Source organism: Choloepus didactylus, chromosome 13, assembly GCF_015220235.1.
Source record: "Choloepus didactylus isolate mChoDid1 chromosome 13, mChoDid1.pri, whole genome shotgun sequence".
In the NCBI taxonomy this organism is placed as follows: Eukaryota; Metazoa; Chordata; class Mammalia; order Pilosa; family Megalonychidae; genus Choloepus; species Choloepus didactylus.
In genome coordinates, this window is record NC_051319.1 from 52,628,295 (window position 1) to 52,647,391 (window position 19,097).

At 37.4% G+C, this 19,097-nt stretch overlaps 2 protein-coding genes and 1 pseudogene across 2 annotated transcripts in view; 2 read left to right on the forward strand and 1 right to left on the reverse strand.

The window, feature by feature from the left end:
- The window catches only part of SRP19 (signal recognition particle 19), a 75,739-nt gene extending 57,242 nt beyond the window's left edge, over positions 1 to 18,497 (forward strand). Inside the window, exon 6 of the mRNA XM_037801041.1 lies at positions 18,438 to 18,497. The gene's annotated coding sequence lies outside the window, so the exon portion shown is untranslated. The remainder of the gene's footprint in view (positions 1 to 18,437) is intronic.
- REEP5 (receptor accessory protein 5) overlaps positions 1 to 19,097 on the reverse strand; it is a 66,648-nt gene that overhangs the window by 46,722 nt on the left and 829 nt on the right. The window contains exon 2 of the mRNA XM_037801038.1: positions 18,878 to 18,971. Coding sequence (XP_037656966.1) covers positions 18,878 to 18,971 — 94 coding nt within the window. The remainder of the gene's footprint in view (positions 1 to 18,877; positions 18,972 to 19,097) is intronic.
- Positions 11,565 to 12,870, forward strand: LOC119507850 (annotated as a pseudogene).

The window sequence follows — 19,097 nt, forward strand, 5'->3', positions numbered from 1 at the left end:
AAATAAATGGAAGAACATTCCAGGCTCATGAATTAGAAGACTGAGTATTATTAAGCTGTTAAGTCTACCCAAAATGATTTACAGATTCAATACAATCCCAATCAAAATTCCAACAGCCTATTTTGCAGAAATGGAAAATCCAATTATCAAATTTATTTGGAAGGGTAAGTAGCCCTGAATAGTCAAAACCATCTTGAAAAGAAAGAAATTGGAGGACTCACACTTCCTATCTTTAAAGTTTATTACAAAGTTACAGTGGTCCAAACAGCATGGTACTGGCACAAGGATAGATATAGAGACCAATGGAATCAAATTGAGAGTTCAGAAATAGACCCTCACATCTATGGCCAATTGAATTTTGACAAGGCTGCCAAGTCCACTCAGTAGGTAAAGAATAGTCTCTTCAACAAATGACATCCACGTGCAAAAGAATGAAGGAGGACACCCATCTCACACCATATACAAAAATTAATTCAGAATGGATCACAGACTTAAATATAAGAACCAGGACTATAAAACTAGAAGAAAATGTAGGGAAGCATTCGGGATCTTGTGTTAGGCAATGATTTTTTAAACTTTACACCCAAGGAACAAGCAACATAAGAAAATATAGATAAATGGGACCTTATCAAAATTAAAACCTTTTGTGCATCAAAGGAATTTATCATGAAAGTGAAAAGACAACCTACTCAATAGAAGAAAATATTTGGAAGCCACATTATCTGACAACGGTTTAATATCCAGAATACATACAGAAATCCTACAACTCAACAATAAAAAGACAACCCATTTTTTAAATGGGCAAAAGACTTGAATAGACATTTCACCAAAGAGAATTTACAACTGGCTAAAAAGTAGATGAAAAGATGTTCAACATGACTAGGTATATGGAAAATGCAAATCAAAACCACAATCAGATACCATTTCACAACCAATAGCATGGCTACTATTAAAACAAAAAAACAGAAAATTAAAAGTGTTGGAGAGAATGTGGAGAAATAGGAACACTCATTCATAGCTGGTGGAAATGTAAAATGGTGCAACCACTGGGGAAGAGTTTGGCAGTTCCTCAGGAAGCTAAGTATAGCATTACCATATGACCCAGCAACCCCACTACTAGGTATATACCCAAAATAATTGAAAGCAGGGACTTGAACAGATATTTTCACACTGATGTTCACAGTGGCATTATTCACAATTGCCAAAAGATGGAAGCAATCCAAGAGAACAGATGAATGGATAAACAAAATGCGGTATATATATACAATGGAATATTATTCAGTTGTAAAAAGGAATGATGTTCCAATTCAAGCAACAACACGGATAACTCTAAGACATCATGTTAAGTGAAATAAGCCAGCCACAAAAGGACAAATATTTTATGATCTCACTGATACGAAATTAGAATGAGCAAACTCACAGAGTTATAATCTAGAATATAAATTACCAGAGGCTGGGTTGGGGTTAGGGAATGGGAAGTTAAACTTAATTTGTACAGATTTCCACAACATTGTCAGTATAATTAACAGCACTGAATTATATGTGTGCATGTGGTTAAAAGGAGGAAATATTAGGTTGTATATGGTACTAGAATAAAAATTAAAAGACAAAACATAGGACTGTACAACACAGTGAACCCAACTGTTTGTAAACAAGTGATCATAATAAACAGTACAATTATAATATTCTTTTGGTCAGTTGTAACAAAGGTACCACACTAATGCCAAGTGTTAATAATAGGGGGGCTGGGTATATGAGAACACTGTATTTTTTTACAGGATTTTTCTGTAAACCTTCAATTTCTCTAATTAACAACAACAACAACAAAAAAAAAAAAAAAAAACAAAATGTGATGGGACTATCATTACCTGATCTAGGGTCTTTCAAATCATTTTGACCACAACCCTCAGTAAGCATACTTTCTACATCATATATACACATATAATTATAAGCTAAAATAGACATTTCATGAAACAATTCTAGTATTTTCAATTCTATTCTATTTCATTATTTTAAAAAAGCTGATCAAGACCCACAGTTTGAAAAACAGAAAAACTGCCCTAACAGTTCAAGGTCATTGCTTTGAGGAATAAAAGGGATGGTTAGTTCCCTAATTTAACAACAATAAGGATTCAGAAGTTTTCCATGCCAATACATTGGAACATTAGTAACACTGAAAAGTAGAAACAAAAGAACTCAAAATTGAAGATACACATTGATCACAACTACACAGAAAACCTAGGCACATGAATGAAGATAGGAAAAGACAAAAGAGTTTTTAATATAACCTCTCATATTATTTATTGTTTTTATTTAAAAATCACAATATTCATTTTTAAAAGTGTCCACATGTCATAACATCATAAGATATTTAGAACAAGAAAATACCTAAAAGAGAATCTAGCCCACTCAGTTTACAGGTGAGCAAGCAGAGCCCCCAAGAAGGTGAAGTGCCCCAATCTAGTTATGGTTAGAGAAGACAAGAGCTTAAAGCATTGGTTTCCTGAAGGCTCTTGACTTATGTAGCTTCTGAACACTTCCTTGTCCAGGTGAGTGGACATGGCTGATTCTTCAACAACACAGCATATTAGCTTGTATATACACTGAATCATATTTCAACTCAGTGTATCAGAATAGCGACATAGCAACTTATAGGGCACCACAGGAAATTCAAGAAATTGTAAGATATAGTATTTGCCTTTAGGTCACTGGCAGTCTAGCCAAAATGACAAAGCTAATGAACAGAAAGGAGGTAGGAACATAATGATTATTTAATTTAGTATTTAATAACCCTATGAGATAGGTATTATTATTTTTATTTTTTGAGAGGAAGAAACTAAAGCTGAGAGAAAAGAAATAATATGTGTAGGTGTAGACCTGTTGTGGGTGGGACCTTTTGATTTTGTTATTTCAACTGATATGTGACCCACTCCATTCAAGACAGGTGTGAATCTTCTTACTGGAGTCCTTTTTGAGAGGACAAAAGATGGAAAAAAGCCCAGAGAGCTCAGAGAAGCCCCAGAGAAGCTGCAATGCAAGGACATATCCACAAAAGCTGAAAGAGGAAGCCACTGAAGCCAGAAGCTGAAAGCAATGAACCCATAAGAGAAGGACCAGCAGACGCTGGCCATGTGCCTTCCCATGTGACAGAGGGGTCCCAGATGCCGACAGCCTTTCTTTAGAGAAGGTATCATCCTGTTCATGCTTTAATTTGGACATTTGCATGGCTTAGAACTATAAATTTGTAAGCTAATAAATCCCCACTGTAAAAGTCAACCCATTTCTAGTATATTACATTCCAGCACCTTCTGCAAACCAAAATAGGCACTCAGCTCCAAGTAGCAGAAATTGGATTTTTATCTAAGACTAACTTCAAAGTCTCTGCCTGTTTCACTATTCCATACTGTTTTCCTAATCAGGAGAACAATTCGCCACCAGGTTGGATAGCACTTAGCAAAATATCTTGTATAATGTGGGTATTTAATAAATATTTATTGTATTAATACAAATTAAATAGGTGTTCACAATTTTATGGCTGGAAGGAATTCCACAGAACTAGTCCTATACTGGAGGAAGCCAAGGTTCAGAGAAGTTAAAATGGACAAAAAGCAGAAAAATAAAAGGAAAGGTTATAGTCCCCAAATCCAGATCCCTGAGGATCTTTCCATCTAACCTACTTACTTGGGTGGGGGGGGGGGGGGGGGGGGGGAGACCATGAGAAATGAACAAGAAGGTGCTCTATGAGTTGTTACCCTAGTCCACTGGTACTCAAACCTAGATGATGATCCACATCCATCTAGGGAACTTGTTAAAAATACACATGCGTGCTAATGAAGGTGTCAGGGATTGATATAGGTGATGAATGTACAACTATGTAATGGTACTGTGAACAATCGAATGTACGATTTGTTTTGTATGACTGTGTGGTATGTGAATATATCTCAATAAAATGAAGGAAAAAAAAAAAAGAAAAAAGAAGAAAAAAAATACACATGCTTGTGTTCCTCTTCAGATGTAGAGTTCAGGCTCCCTGGCTGGTAGAGCATAGTCATGTGCTTTTAGAAAGTTGTTCAGGCAATCCTAATGCATAGGCAGGCTTGTGAACCACCGGCCCAAAGTTCCAGTCTCACCACTACCTTCCCATGTCATTTCTGGGAGAGAAAATCCACATGGCCCAATTTGGATCCAATCAGCTGTGGCCAGAGGGGCAAACTACTCCTTTCTAGTAATAAGCTAGAAGACAAGAGAGAAGAGTTGGACATAGAAGGCAAACTGAATAATGTCTCTGCTACAATTAGGATCTGATATGATCTAGAACTCTCACTCGAACATTCTCAAACTTGTAATAGAGTCAAGGTAAAAGTATCTCCTTAAAGCAAAACTGTTCACTAAGAGTTCAAAAACTGCACCTGAGGCATATATTTGTATAGCTGGAATACTGACCTCCCCCAAGTCCTTTCAATCTCTACCTACACCCCAGAGGAGCACTGGAATTATCCAGACAGCAGCTGGCAACAGTTCCAACCAATTTCTACACAGACTGGACCACTGTCTTAAGAGGTGCCCTTTCTTTAGTGCTGCCTCACCCTCGAGTGGCATGTTACTGGGCTGCTCAGACACTGACACTGTCCAGAAAGATATACTTAAAATTATGTAAAGTTAACCCTGGGCACTAGGATGGCAAAATTTTACTTTTTTAAGGTCTTTGCAATGAGAATGTGTCATTTTTTATGACAAAAGGGAGAAAAATATTTATTTGGGAAAAAAAATGGGCCCCAGATTTTCTGTTACAACTTCCTCCCAAAAGACTGGTTAGTTTTCTCTATAGGGTTTTATTAAAAACAGAGCTACCTCCTGAATGCCTCTTTGTTGCTCAGATGTGGCCCTCTCTCTCTGGCTAAGCCAACTTGAAAGATGAAATCACTGCCCTCCCCCCTACGTGGGATCAGACACCCAGGGAAGTGGGTCTCCCTGGCAACGTGGAGTATGACTCCCGGGGAGGAGTGTGGACCCGGCATCGTGGGATGGAGAGCATCTTCTTGACCAAAAGGGGGATGTGAAAGGAAATGAAATAAGCTTCAGTGGCAGAGAGATTCCAAAACGAGCCGAGAGATCACTCTGGTGGGCACTCTTACGCACACTTTAGACAACCTTTTTTAGGTTCGAAAGAATTGGGGTAGCTGGTGGTGGATACCTGAAACTATTAAACTACAACCCAGAACCCATGAATCTCGAAGACAGTTGTATAAAAATGTAGCTTATGAGGGGTGACAGTGGGATTGGGAATGCCATAAGGACCAAACTCCACTTTGTCTAGTTTATGGATGGATGTGTAGAAAAGTAGGGGAAGCAAACAAACAGACAAAGGTACCTAGTGTTCTTTTTTACTTCAATTGCTCTTTTTCACTCTAATTATTATTCTTGTTATTTTTGTGTGTGTGCTAATGAAGGTGTCAGGGATTGATTTAAGTGATGAATGTACAACTATGTAATGGTACTGTAAACAATCGAAAGTACAATTTGTTTTGTATGACTGCGTGGTATGTGAATATATCTCAATAAAATGATGATTAAAAAAAAAAAAAAAAAAACAGAGCTAAAGTGAACATCAGACACACTCATTTAATTTGTCTCTTGAGGAAACAGCTAATTATTTCTAAACAGCTTTAAAGGAGGCAGCAGAGAAAAATGAAGATAAGTGAAGACTGTGGAGGCAGAAGGACCTGTGTTTGAACCCTAAACCTGACTCACACCATTTACTAGCTGCATCACCTTTAACAAGTTCCTTACCTCAGTTTCCTCACTGGAAAAATAGGAAGTAATTTAAATCACAAAGATTAAATGATATTATGTACATAAATAATACAGTACTTGGCACAGGGTGATCTTCCAATAACTAATAGAATGTTTTTATGTCTTTTTTTAGGTATTACAAGTTTACCCTAACTAGCCAATTAATTTTCAAAAACAACAAAAATACATAGCTCTTTCTAGTGCTATAAAATTCAAAACTCCCGTGACAGTAATAACCTGTGATCTCATGAAAGCACAAAATGAATACTACTCACTCATTAAAAAAAAAAAAGGCCTGATAAAAATATTATTTACCAACTGGGCATTCTAGCATACCAGACTTTTTAATTTTATATTACAATCATGCCATTTTGATTGTTTTGGCCAAGAGAGTACATTTGTTCCCATGACTCTGGATACCATATATAATGCTACTAACTTCCAGATGTGTATCTGGCAGCTCATAAATCCAACTGTCTGCTTAACATAGGATTATAATAGTTTTGTTTTTCTTCTTTAAGTAAAAAATGTTTTGCATACTTCCTGGCACATAGTAGGAGTTCAGTAAGTATTCATAGCTGTGCTCACCATCACCATCAGATTTTCACAAAATACTGCTGCTTCAGAAATTCTAGGATAGCAATGGGTCATTGTCCAGCAAAGACTCACTTCATATGTGTAGACACTGACTGTTCATTGCATATCAACTGGCCATTCCTTCCTCTTCTATTCACCAATAGAGCCCTGATTCTGTGTTCACATAGCTGGCAAGGATGCCCTATCTCAGGGAAGCTAGACAATTGACAAATCAAAGTTGGTCTGAATCACTTTTTCTGGTTTGCTAAAGGTGCCAGAATGCAATATACCAGAAATGAGTTGGCTTTTAATAATGGGGATTTATTAAGTTACAAGTTTAGTTCTAAGGCCATGAAAATGTCCAAAATGTTCAAGAAGAAGATACCTTCTTTGAAGAAAGGCTGCTGGCATCCGGGGTTCCTCTGACACATGGGAGGGTACATGGCAACATCTGTTGGTCCTTCTCTCCTGGTTCTGGTTTCAATGGCTGTCTCCAAATGTCTCTGGGCATTTCCCACTCTCACTTTCTGTGGGTCCTTCTTGCTTCTCCTGGGGCATTTTCTTTCTCAGCTTCTTTGAGCTCTCTTGAATTTCATCTGCCTTTTATTCTTTTTATAAAGGACTCCAGCAAGCTGATTAAGACCGGCCTTCAATGGGCTGGGTCACATTTCCATGGAAACAACCTAATCAAAAGGTCTCATCCACAATAGGTCTGCCCCCACATGAATGGATTAAAAGAATATGGCATTTTTGGGGTACATAACAGCTCCAAACCAGCACACCAGTCACGGTAATCCCAGTGTCCTTTGCTGGAACACTAACTTTCCTAGCTCCTCTGTAGTTAGGGGTTGTGCCGGTTTGAATGTATTGTGTCCCCCAAATGCCATTATCTTTGTGGTCTTGTGGGACAGACGTTTTGGTGCTGGTTAGATTTGCTTGGAATGTGCCCCACCCAGCTGTGGGTGGTGACTTTGGTGGGATACTCCCATGGAGGTGTGACCCCACCCATTCAGGGTGGGCCTTGATCAGTGGAGCCATATAAAACATGCTAACTCAAAGAGACTGGACGGAGTGCAGCTGTGAGTGACGTTTTGAAGGAGAGCAAGCTTGCTAGAGAGGAACGTCCTGGGAGAAAGCCATTTTGAAACCAGAACTTTGGAGCAGACGCCAGCCACGTGCCTTCCCAGCTAACAGAGGTTTTCCGGACGCCATTGGCCATCCTCCAGTGAAGGTACCCGATTACTGGTGTGTTACCTTGAACACTTTATGGCCTTAAGACTGTAACTGTATAGCCAAATAAACCCGCTTTTTATAAAAGCCAATCCATCTCTGGTGTTTTGCATTCTGCAGCATTAGCAAACTAAGACAGGGGTGTCCATGTAACAAAGTTCTGGTCAATGAAATCAAGAAGGAAATATTCTGGAAAGCTTCTGGGCAAATTTTCCTCTATTGATACAATAAGAGAGCCTCTTTGCTCTGGGCCTGGATCTCTGGTGCACCAGCCCAAAGTATCAACCCCCAAACTTATTGTATTAGATGATTCAATGTCTTCATTGCTTAACCCACAGTGAATGGCTGCAGTTAACTGAATTTTGATATAAAAGGTATGCAGCAAACAAAAAGGTATGCAGCAACCAAGTTTCCTAAATCAAGCTTAAGTTAGAGCTCTAGAAACTAGTCAGAAATATGTTTGCTGAGGTCTCATCTACCAATTAAATATATCAAAATATCTACACCTAATGCTTACCTGTAAGGGCAGGAAAGAAACAACCCACCACACTATAAAATTATTTCAAACACAAAAACATCCATCTGGGAAAACATCCACTTTTATGTGCTGTTAATTCAGATTCACATTCTTAATAAGCAAAATACACAAAAATGCTTTACTATATGTATATTGTATAACTTATTTATATTTGTTATGGGTTCTTGTCTTCCAGGACAGAGTCCATGCTTACTATGTGTAACATGCAACAGCATTCATAAGTCTAAGCAATTAACAAGTATAATAAATAATGTTACCCATTTTTAATCTAATATTTATTAATGTAAATATCCTAATGTATCAAGAAATTAAAACTAGCAAACAGGAAAAGCAGACATGGGGAAAAGGCCATATTTTCTATGTCTTTGAGATATTTCTGTCACAGTTTCAATTATTGAGATTTTCTTCCATCAGTGATAGTTTCCTTCTACCATTGGAATGGATGGTACAATCGCAAGCCAAATTTTTCATTTACCTAAATAAAACTAAGCAGTTTTGAAAGTACCTTAACTCTTTCTGACTCAAAGATTATTCCTGGTTAATGGGTATTTCAACACCTTCTCTCATGCCAGTAAGTTTTAAAATGTCAATTTCCTACATTAGAATGGAGTATATATGCAGATATTTTACATTTATGAATTATGCATGTATGTCTACAACGAAGGGTATATACAGCATAGATGATAAATCAAAAAACTCACTTAGAAGTTTTGCAAATATTCATTCCAAATGATGTTTTAAAGTTAGTGTCTAACAGGAAATAAGAATGTGGCTTAATTTTCTTTACTTCTCATAATTTTTCTTAAAATAAAAAAATGAAAAAAGGTAAATAAGATTTATTTTCTGTTGGTTCAAACCGAAAACCTGACTGGCTTCGATTTTCTTCACTGAATTCTTAGTGATAGGATGAAATATAATGGCCCAATAGGTGGTCTCCTAGAGAGGAACAGGAGCCCTGTCTGAGTAATCCACTACAGAATATCATTCAAACTAGCTGAATGACATAAAATCAAGTAATAGCTTCTTTTCAAAGCACTGGCTTTACTATTAAAACCAGTGGTATCCATCAATAAAGATTTTAATTTTAACAAGTCAATTACATTACCATTATAAAAGTGCATCAAAAAAAGCAGTTCATTAAAAAAAAAAATACATAAGGATAAAAGCTTTGAAAGAAGTACTGTTGGTAAAGAGCAGAAAGGAATCTGCTTCTGGTCCATCTGTTTTATATTTTATTTCTGATATTTCTGATGTGGCAAATTCATTCAGATGCAAGACATTGTATATACCAAGCACTTACAACACACCTGACACTGCACTTAAGCCCTGGGGCCACAACAGTGATTCTCAAGGAACTAAAGTCAACAGTTAAAAAATAGTTTCACTTCTAACTAACCAATTCATGTAGTGCTTGGGGAGAGGGTCTTATGAAGGAGGATATGGAGTCAGAGTTATGGGAAACTGGAAATCACAATGGAAACATAAGTTAAAAAAAATAAAGAATTAATATTTTAAAAAACCTTAAGTTTATACCCAATATATAGAACTTGTTTACCACTGTACTAAAAAAGGAAACTACAAACCATACCACATATTTGCAATTTAGAAGAACAGAACTTCATTGTGCTTTATTGCCCTTTCAATAATGATGTCTTAAAAAAATAATGATGTCTTAAGCTGCTGATTTAAATTACAGGAAAAAAATGATAAGAGAAACAAAGAAGAGTATGTAGAAAAGTCATTTAAAAGCTCAATATCATACAGTTAGAGAACTATGACCATAATTAAGCATATTTTTCCTGTTTGTATGTTAGTAAAAATAACCCCTCTTTATTAAGCACTCACTGAATGCCGGGCTCTGTGGTAAGTGTTTGACATATCTTATGTCCCCTTTTATATATAAGAAAATTGAGGTTTATAAAAGTTAAGCTATTTAACTAAGGGGTAATAGAGCTAGCAATTGTCAGTTCCACATACATATGCTTCCAGTTACTCACACCAAAAAATCACTTAGGTATATACTACATGTACTGTATGTGGTTCGTAAGTGATGCAGTTACCACAATTCAAACTAGCTGAATGACATAAAATCAAGTAATAGCTTCTTTTCAAAGCACTGGCTTTACTATTAAAACCAGTGGTATCCATCAATAAAGATTTTAATTTTAACAAGTCAATTACATTACCATTATACAAGTGCATCAAAAAAAGCAGTTCATTAAAAAAAAAAACACATAAGGATAAAAGCTTTGAAATTACTGTTGGTAAAGAGCAGAAAGGAATCTGCTTCTGGTCCATCTGTTTTATATTTTATTTCTGATGTGGCAAATTATGGGTAGAGTCCCATTTAATAGCAAATATTCCAAAGTTCAAGGTGGACTCTCCAAAGCTTAAATATGGACCATAATGTTTATGATACTTTTTGTTACAGGAGATACATACTGTTAGTACTTTCTGCAACCCCCATGACTGCTTTTGATTGCATTTATCAGAGACGTAATGTAGGAATTCCTGATAGTTCAAAATGGTTTTCCTTTTATCAGTGCCTCAAATTAGAAGGCAAAATCACACATTTTGAGACATAAACACTAGCTTGTTTCCATACCAATAATTAAAAGATTTTTCTTCTTCATGGAAAAAAGAAAGTAGGAAAAATTACAGGCACTCACTCAGAAAGTTGCATTTGTTTTTCACTGCAGAGTGTGCTGTCAAAACAAAAGAGCCAAAAAGTCTAATGGCCAAGAAAATAGACCATACAATAAAACTAATTTGCATATTTACTGTTTATACCATCCATGCCTAACCCTTTTCCCCAAAAGAGATATGAGAGAGCTAGTGGTAAAATATGCTGCTTAAATTTATAGAAACGGCCTTCTAAGATGGCTGTGTGGGATCAATCAAAAAAAAAAAAAAAAAATCATGTTCTTTTACTCTTTAATATAGTGTTCTCCTATAGTATAAAATGACCAACTTAATGAAATGAATAATACACAATAAATTAAATTCTGTATCTATAAAAGTGCATTTATAAAACACTTCTGACAGAGACTGCATTATAAAGAAAAAAAAAAAGCAGTCATTCAGTGGTCAAGCATTTTTATGTTTAATTACAGTGCCCTTAGCTTCCAAATGTCTACCGTTTTGTTTTATTAATGCAAAACAGAAGATTTGGTCACAGTAAAATATAATGATGTGGAAAGTTGACAGTATGCATCTCAGGGAGTCAGACATCCCCATACCTAGACTTGGCTTTACCCCAACAGTCCTGTGATCCAAGTCAAGTAACTTTAGTTTGTAGCCTTGGTTTCCAAATATGTTAGTTTGTAGCTTTGGTTTCCAAATATGTTAAAGGCTAAAACCCCAACAACTGGATTTATAAGACCCCTTCCAGCAAACATTTTATAACCAAAAACTAAATACTCTTGGGATGGTGGGTGAGTACCGTCCATCTCTGCCGTACTCCTCAGGTCTCCTGGCTGGGGGCACCAGCAGGGAGAACCCCTGGGGGTAGTGCCCCCCTCTTGGGCAGCAGCAACTCATCAGCCCTGCTGCAGGCCGAGGTGCTGGATCTGGACAAGGACAAGGTCAACCTGGAGGTGTTCAGTAAGGATGACTCATTGACGGATATGAATTCTTTCAGCCTGGTGATGCCAACATCCCCTTTATCAATGATAAACCAAATCAAGTTTGTAGATGAGCCAGAGTTGAGGGATCTCTTCATTACAGTTGATGAACCTGAAAGCCATGTTACTACAATAGAAACTTTCATTACTTACAGGATTATTACTAAGACATCTCGTGGAGAATTTGACTCCAGTGAATTTGAAGTTAGGAGACATTACCAAGATTTCCTTTGGTTGAAGGGAAAACACGAAGAAGCACATCCCACTCTGATTATTCTAACACTGCCGAAAAGTTTATAGTGAAAAGAATGGTGGAACACTTTAATGATGACTTCACTGAGACACGCAGGAATGCATTACATAAGTTTTTGAACCAAACTGCCGATCATCCAACTTTAACATTTAATGAAGACTTCAAAGTTTTTCTTACTGCACAAGCTTGGAAACTCTCTTCTCATAAGAAGCAAGGGTCTGGGCTGCTAAGTTGGATGGGGGAAACAGTAAGAGCTGTTGCATCCTCAATGAGAGGACTTAAAAATCGCCCAGAGGAATTCATGGATACAGATAATTTTATTGAAACATTTAGCCAGAAAATAAACTTGATAGGTAAAATATCACAGAATTTACATGAAAGAAAGGGAATATTTTGATGAAATGAAAGAATATGGCCCAATTCATATTCTGTGGTTGGCATCAGAAGAGGATCCAGTAGACAACCTAAAGGTGCTGCCAGCTGCATTGGTAAATGCTGTAAGGCCACTGAAAAACAGGTGTCTGGACTCTCAGAAGCCCTACTTCCTGTTGTACATGAGTATGTGCTTTATAGTGAAATGTTAATGGGTGCTTTGAAAAGAAGAGACCAAATATAAGCAGAACTGGATTCCAAAGTTGAAGCTTTGAACTATAAAAAGGCACATACTGATCTGAAATGGAAAAGTTCTCATATAGATTGTGGTGGTGAAAGCATCATTAAGCCATTATACCAGAAGCTATTGATTGTTCACTCAGGATGGACTGCATGGTGTGCAAATAAAACTGTTTAAAAACTAAACAAAGATACAAGTGCTGGAGAAGATGTGGGAGTGAGATATACCTATTCACTATTGGTGAGGAAGTAGAATGGTCAGGTATATGTTTGGAAGAACTGAAAGCAGGGACATGAATAGACATTTACACGCTGGTGCTTTTGGCAGCAGTATTCACGATTTACAATGAATGGAGGCAGCCTAAGGGTACATCAACGGGTGAACTGAAGGCCGAAATATGGTGTATACATACAACAGAATATTGAGCAGCTGCCAAGAAGGAATGAAATCATAAGGCATGCAACTAGGTGAATGAAACTTGAGGACATTATTTTGAGTGAAATCACCCAGAAACAAAAGGAAAAATATTGTAAGTCCTCACTAATATAAACTTACAATAATGAGCAAATGCTGAGAATTGAATTCGAGAGCATAGGTACCAGGGAATAGAAAGTGGACAGAGATTGGGCAATCGACAATACAGGACTGCAGAGTGTTCAACAAGGCTTAATGTAAAGGTTTGTAGATTGTAAACTCCTATAGCAGTCACATCTACAGTATTCCCAAATTTTGACTGATATTTAAGAGATGTTTATTTGGTACAAAATTTATATTCTCTGGAGCATGCTTATCTAATATAACCCATATGGTCAGTTTATTTAAACAACATGGTTGCATGGAACCTAGAATGGGGAATGAGAGCTTGTTATTCTGTACAGGTTAATATGATACCCCAATGCATCCCAGAGTACTTTGGGCAGAAAATAAAAATGTATTTGCAAAGTCCCCTTGAGGGTCTGGGGAAAAATGTCAAAATATTAAACTTCCTCACCTGGGGAATTCCTGATATTCCCGCAAGCACCAGGGAATCCCAATTTAATAAATCCTTGATCTTGGGGTTTGTCCTTATGAAACTTACTCTTGCAAAGGAGATGCTAAGCCTGCTTATAATTATGCCTAAGAGTCAACCCCAGAGAACCTCTTTTGTTACTCAGATGTGGACTCTTTCTCTCAGCCAACTCTGCAAATAAACTCAATACCTTCCCTCCTACGTGGGATATGACTCCCAGGGATGTAAGTCTCCCTGGCAATGAGGGACAGGACTCCCAGTGATGATCCTGGCCCTGACACTGTGGGACTGAGAATGCTGTCTTGACCAAAAGGGGGAAAATAAATGAAACAAAATAAAGTTTCACTGGCTAAGAGATCTCAGAGTTGAGAGGTCAATCTGGAGTTTATTCTTATGCATTATATAATATACCTTTTTAGTTTCTAGTGTATTAGAATAGCTAGAAGGAAATACCTGAATATGTTGAATGGTAAACCAGTAGAATTGATTCTTGATGATAATCGTATAACTATACACTTTTATCGTGTGACCATGTGATAGTGAAAATCTGGTGATGGGCACTCCCTTTAACCAGTGTATGGGCAGATGAGTAATAAAATAATGACAAAAATATATATAAATAATAGGTGGGCTAAGGGGTATCGGATGGTTTGGGTGTTCTTTTTTTTATTATTATTATTTTGGAGTAATGAAAATGCTTGAAAATTGATTGTGGCAATGAATGCACAACTATATGATGATGTTGTGTGCCACTGATTGTATACTTTGGAAGGATTATTTGGTCTGTGAGTATATCTTAATAAAATTGCATTTAAAAAAACTAAACACATAAAGTTATTTGATAGCTAAGTGGTTAAAAAAATATTAACTCCTAAAGCGATGAAACAGCAATGCAAATTCTCCTGGGACAACCCTCTGTCAATAAAATTCATGGCTCTGTAAATAACATCTGTCAAGTATGGTATCATACATAAAGCTCAAATACCCTCACAACCTAGACAAAGAACAACCTAAACTGACCTTGCCTAGATAAAAGAGGGGGACACATCAAGTTGTAGGCAGCAGTCTACAGTTACCTCTGAAATGTAAATGGATCCAACTAGAGTCTCCTTAACTTGATCACCTGGCCCAAGTATTAGGAAATGCAGGATATATATAGTGGCCACATGACTGAGAGGGACTGAGATAAGCTCCACTCCCAGGACCAAGAAGAGTGAGTACAGTAGACTTAGTCCAGCTCCACTTATTATTTCAATTTCTACAAAAAGTAGTCTCATTAGTGATTTTTGAAATTATTTTTAAACTTCTGATACATTAGTTCATTGTTCCTCAAAGTTAAGTAATTGTTAATGTTATTGATAGCCACTGAATACCTTAAAATGTGACATTTGTATATATATTTGTTTTAAACTATATTGGAGGAGAGTAAGTTGAAAATTGAGTCCTCATTCAAAGTCAATCCTAAAAACGAGAACTCCAGGACAGAAGGGCATGAGGGCAGCTATGACATAGAAAAAGGACTAACAGACCAAATCCCAGGGCCTTCATAAAGAGGAAAAAAGCTCATAAAAGTTCATAGGGGAACACAACAGAGCAGAGTATTAGGAATGAAATCTTCCTCCACAACTGCTTTAGAGCCCAGAAACAGTTATCACTTCTGTGTATATATTTTATATTCTGCAATAAAAAATACAATTTAAAAAAATACTGCCTGGACTGTGAGAAGTCAGGGATTAAAGGCTTCTGCCCACAAAGAGCTCAAAGGGAAGTGATGTACATAGAGAATTAGAGTAACCAGTAGGCCTGCACCCTCACTGAGCACTGGCCAGGCCTGCAGCTGTCTACATGCTCCCACATCCAGCAAGACCTAACCTGAAGCCAGGTACACCTGAGTCCCACTCACTGATTTCCTACGGTGATGACTCAGGAGAAAAACTAGGAAGCCAAATGAGCTTTTCAAAATTTCCTTTCTTTACCCTGCAGTCTCTAGGCCCAATACTGACCTTTACACACCATCTGTGTGCCCCACCCTATGTCAGTTCAAGGAGAGGAAACAGCAAAAGCAAAAGCTGAAAAGTGAAAAAGGAAGGAACCAGCAGTAGTTTGGCAGGAGCTCTGATAAATGCCCCCACAGAGCAGCCAGAGTGACCTGAAAATGTGCACTGTATCATATCACCCCCCATTTAAAACCCATCCAAGGCACTCAGGAAAAATGCAAACTCTCTAAAACTATTGAAAATAAAATGCATGCTACATTCATTGTCCTCCTGCCCTGCCTGATGCCACCAGTACTTCACCAGTACCGCCCTCCCCCGTACCCTCAATCCAGACCTTCCATTGCACCAGTTCCTCCAAGAGGCTAAGTTGTCTCCTGCCTCAAGGCCTCTATTCCCTCTGCCTAGCCCCTTCTCATTTCTCAGGTCTTAACTCAAATAGTATCTCAGATAAATATCTAAATAGGATCTTTCCTGTGATTCTTTACCACAGCTCCCTGTTTATTTCCTTTACAAGACTTATACTGTGTCATTACTTACCTATTTATTGCCTGTTTACCCCAGACTGTTCAAAGAGGATAGACAGCATTCCTGCATTAGTCCCTGCAATATTTAAAGTGCCTAACACAGTTCCTGGCACACGGCTGGCAGCTGATTTTTGCTAAATATATGGGACTTTATTTTTTAAAATTAACTCTGGCTGGGAAGCACAAGAATTACAATAGGCAAGGAGACCACTTGTGATGAGAGTGATAATGGACCATACTTCAGTCAACACTGATTTAAGTGCTACTAATACCACCATATTCAAGGACTTTTCTTTTGTTCTTTTGGATAATTATACTATCACATTGGTTAAGCAACGAACAGACTTGATTAAACTAATACAACATCTATTGCCTGAATTTTTATCTAACTGGGGGGTCTATATGCTTTATATTGTGCACATAATCCCATTTTTCCTTGAACCTCCACCACAAAGCAAAGCTCCTGGTAGGCCTCTAGCCTCTTCCAGGGTCGGCAGGACATTTCTCCCTCCCTCTACCCCCATCTTCAAGTGTAAAAAAACACAGGTTACTACTGCTGCTGCTCTATACCAGTGGCTCTCTATACAAACTGCACATTAGAATCCTTTAAAAATTGAAAAAGACTGAGAAGCCTTTTTAAAAATCCCAAGATTCAAGCCAATCTGTTCAGAACCAATTACATCAGACTCTCTGGGGGTGGGACCCAGGCATCAGTATTTTTTAAAGCTCCCCCAGTAATTCCAATGGGCAGCCAAGGCTGAGAACCACTGTTTAAGAGAAAAGTTCAAACACCCACAGAGACCAACCTCCACCTAATTCCTTTATGATCATAGAATTTTGTTTTTATTTTTTAAATGAAAGAGTTGGATTGACCAAAAGGAAACATCCTATAACTAAATTGCTCAGATATTATTTCCTGAATTTTTCCTTAATCATCAAATTCCATTTGTTAGATTTTTAATCCTTCCCAACCCCTATTAAGGTATTCTGCAAATGTCACTCTGCCTCAAAATATTTAAATAAAAAACAGGGACTAAAATATATATACTTACATACATTGTGCTATCTAAAGAAAAAATTTTTTTCTTGGTGAACAGAACAATTCTAAGATATGTAAAACCTACATATCTGCACTGTTCAGAAATGTGGCCTTCTCTACCATGTCACAGGATTTCTAGTAATAGACAGGAACATTTAGCTTCTTCTAAGTAAAAAGAGTCAATAATACTCAATTGATTATGTAGAAAATGAATAAAAAAGCGAGAACAAACAAATTATAAAGCTAAAATTGGCTGGTTTGAAATTATTTAAAAATATGACTAAAAATAGGCCCTGCTAGAATTAATCCACTTCAGGTCAAGGAGAAGCATATTCTAGTTCTGTCCACATCTTTAGTCACATCCAGTTCCACACACATCTGTATCTACATATCCCACCTAGGGCTAGTTCAATAACTTTCTGTAGCCCACACAAATAATATAATCACACCCACAGAAGCCAACAGAGGAGGTTATGTTTCTCCTAAGATCATGTACCAAATGGCAATTTTCCCACTGAAGTGAAAGGAAAAAAGTTCTTTATGCTATTCATTGTGTTTTAAAATCCATACTCCTTACTAGTTAAATATAATTCAAGCTGCTAAGTAATTACTAAACTGTCACCCAAGATCTATTCTAAATATGAGCAATAACATCTAAAGTACAAACCTGAAAAAAATGCTTTTAAATATTTCTTTTTAAAAGAACTCCTCTTGCAAGTAAAATACACAAACGAAAGGTAAAGAAATGTACTACTACTGGGTTACTTTATCTGTCATCATGGAGAGTGATGTGCAAGCCATTCTGAATAAAAGGTTATGTACAAACTTTCTGTATATACCATATATCAGTAGATTACATTTTACGGAAAACTTCTATTCTTGTATCTTTTTCATTTCTGGTCTGCCTTCAGGATCTTTTGGTATACAATTGAACGATATTTTGGCAGGTATTCTGGAGAGGTAAAAGCTCTTCTCAACTGGAAGACTAAGGATCTCCACTTTCAAAAGCAAGCAGTGTCCTATATTTAGTATGAATTTCTGGAGTACCACTAAGTGTCTATACCAGAGTAATTCAGTACCAGAGTAATACAGTAACTACTACATAGGTAATTTAATTTGAGGACTGTTCAGAACAGAACTTCTTCTAAAACTTGTTTCCTAGTTCTATTCATATATTAAAAATTCTACCTTGACCAGTGACAGATGCAAATGTAATACTGTGTTATCTGTTTTTATCCCTAGGGCTGAGGAAAGTAGCAGAGACCAGCTGGATGAAGGTAAAACACACAGGCTAACTTGAGAAAAGTTGTAGAATAAAAAAATGCTCATTTGCCAGGAGGAATAATTCCTGTTTGAATGAATGAAACAGTTAGGGAGAAGGAAGCAGCTCCCTACACCAACTGCGATCTCAACACCTGTAAAGGCAGGACAACTGAGTTATAACACTTTAACTGTTTGTGCATCCATTGAAAGCTACACTCTCTGGGAGTAGATATGATGAAAAATATCAGGAGATCCACTACCGATTAAGGCTCCAAAGTAAGTAACTTTAAGAAGTTAGTAATACCCTTTGATGCTTTTACTTGTCTACTTGGGAAATAGGATTAGACAATCTTCTACAAGCCCTGAATGGGAAGGGCAGTGAAGAGGAAGAAGGAGCAGTTGCAGGGTGAGCCACTTACGAGATGTAGGCTGGGTAGCCAAATCCTATCAGATTGCAGAGAAGAGAAGCTCCATAACCGAACACCAAGTACAAAGCCACCAGCCCGATGGTACCTGGAGACACAAGGAGAGAAATGGGTCGGGTAGCACCAGAGGAGCTGAAGCCGTGCAGCCCCCGTCCAACCTACGAGGCTTGCGAAGGTTGGGCCTGCGCCTCCGCGGGCTTCCCGTTGGGTCTTG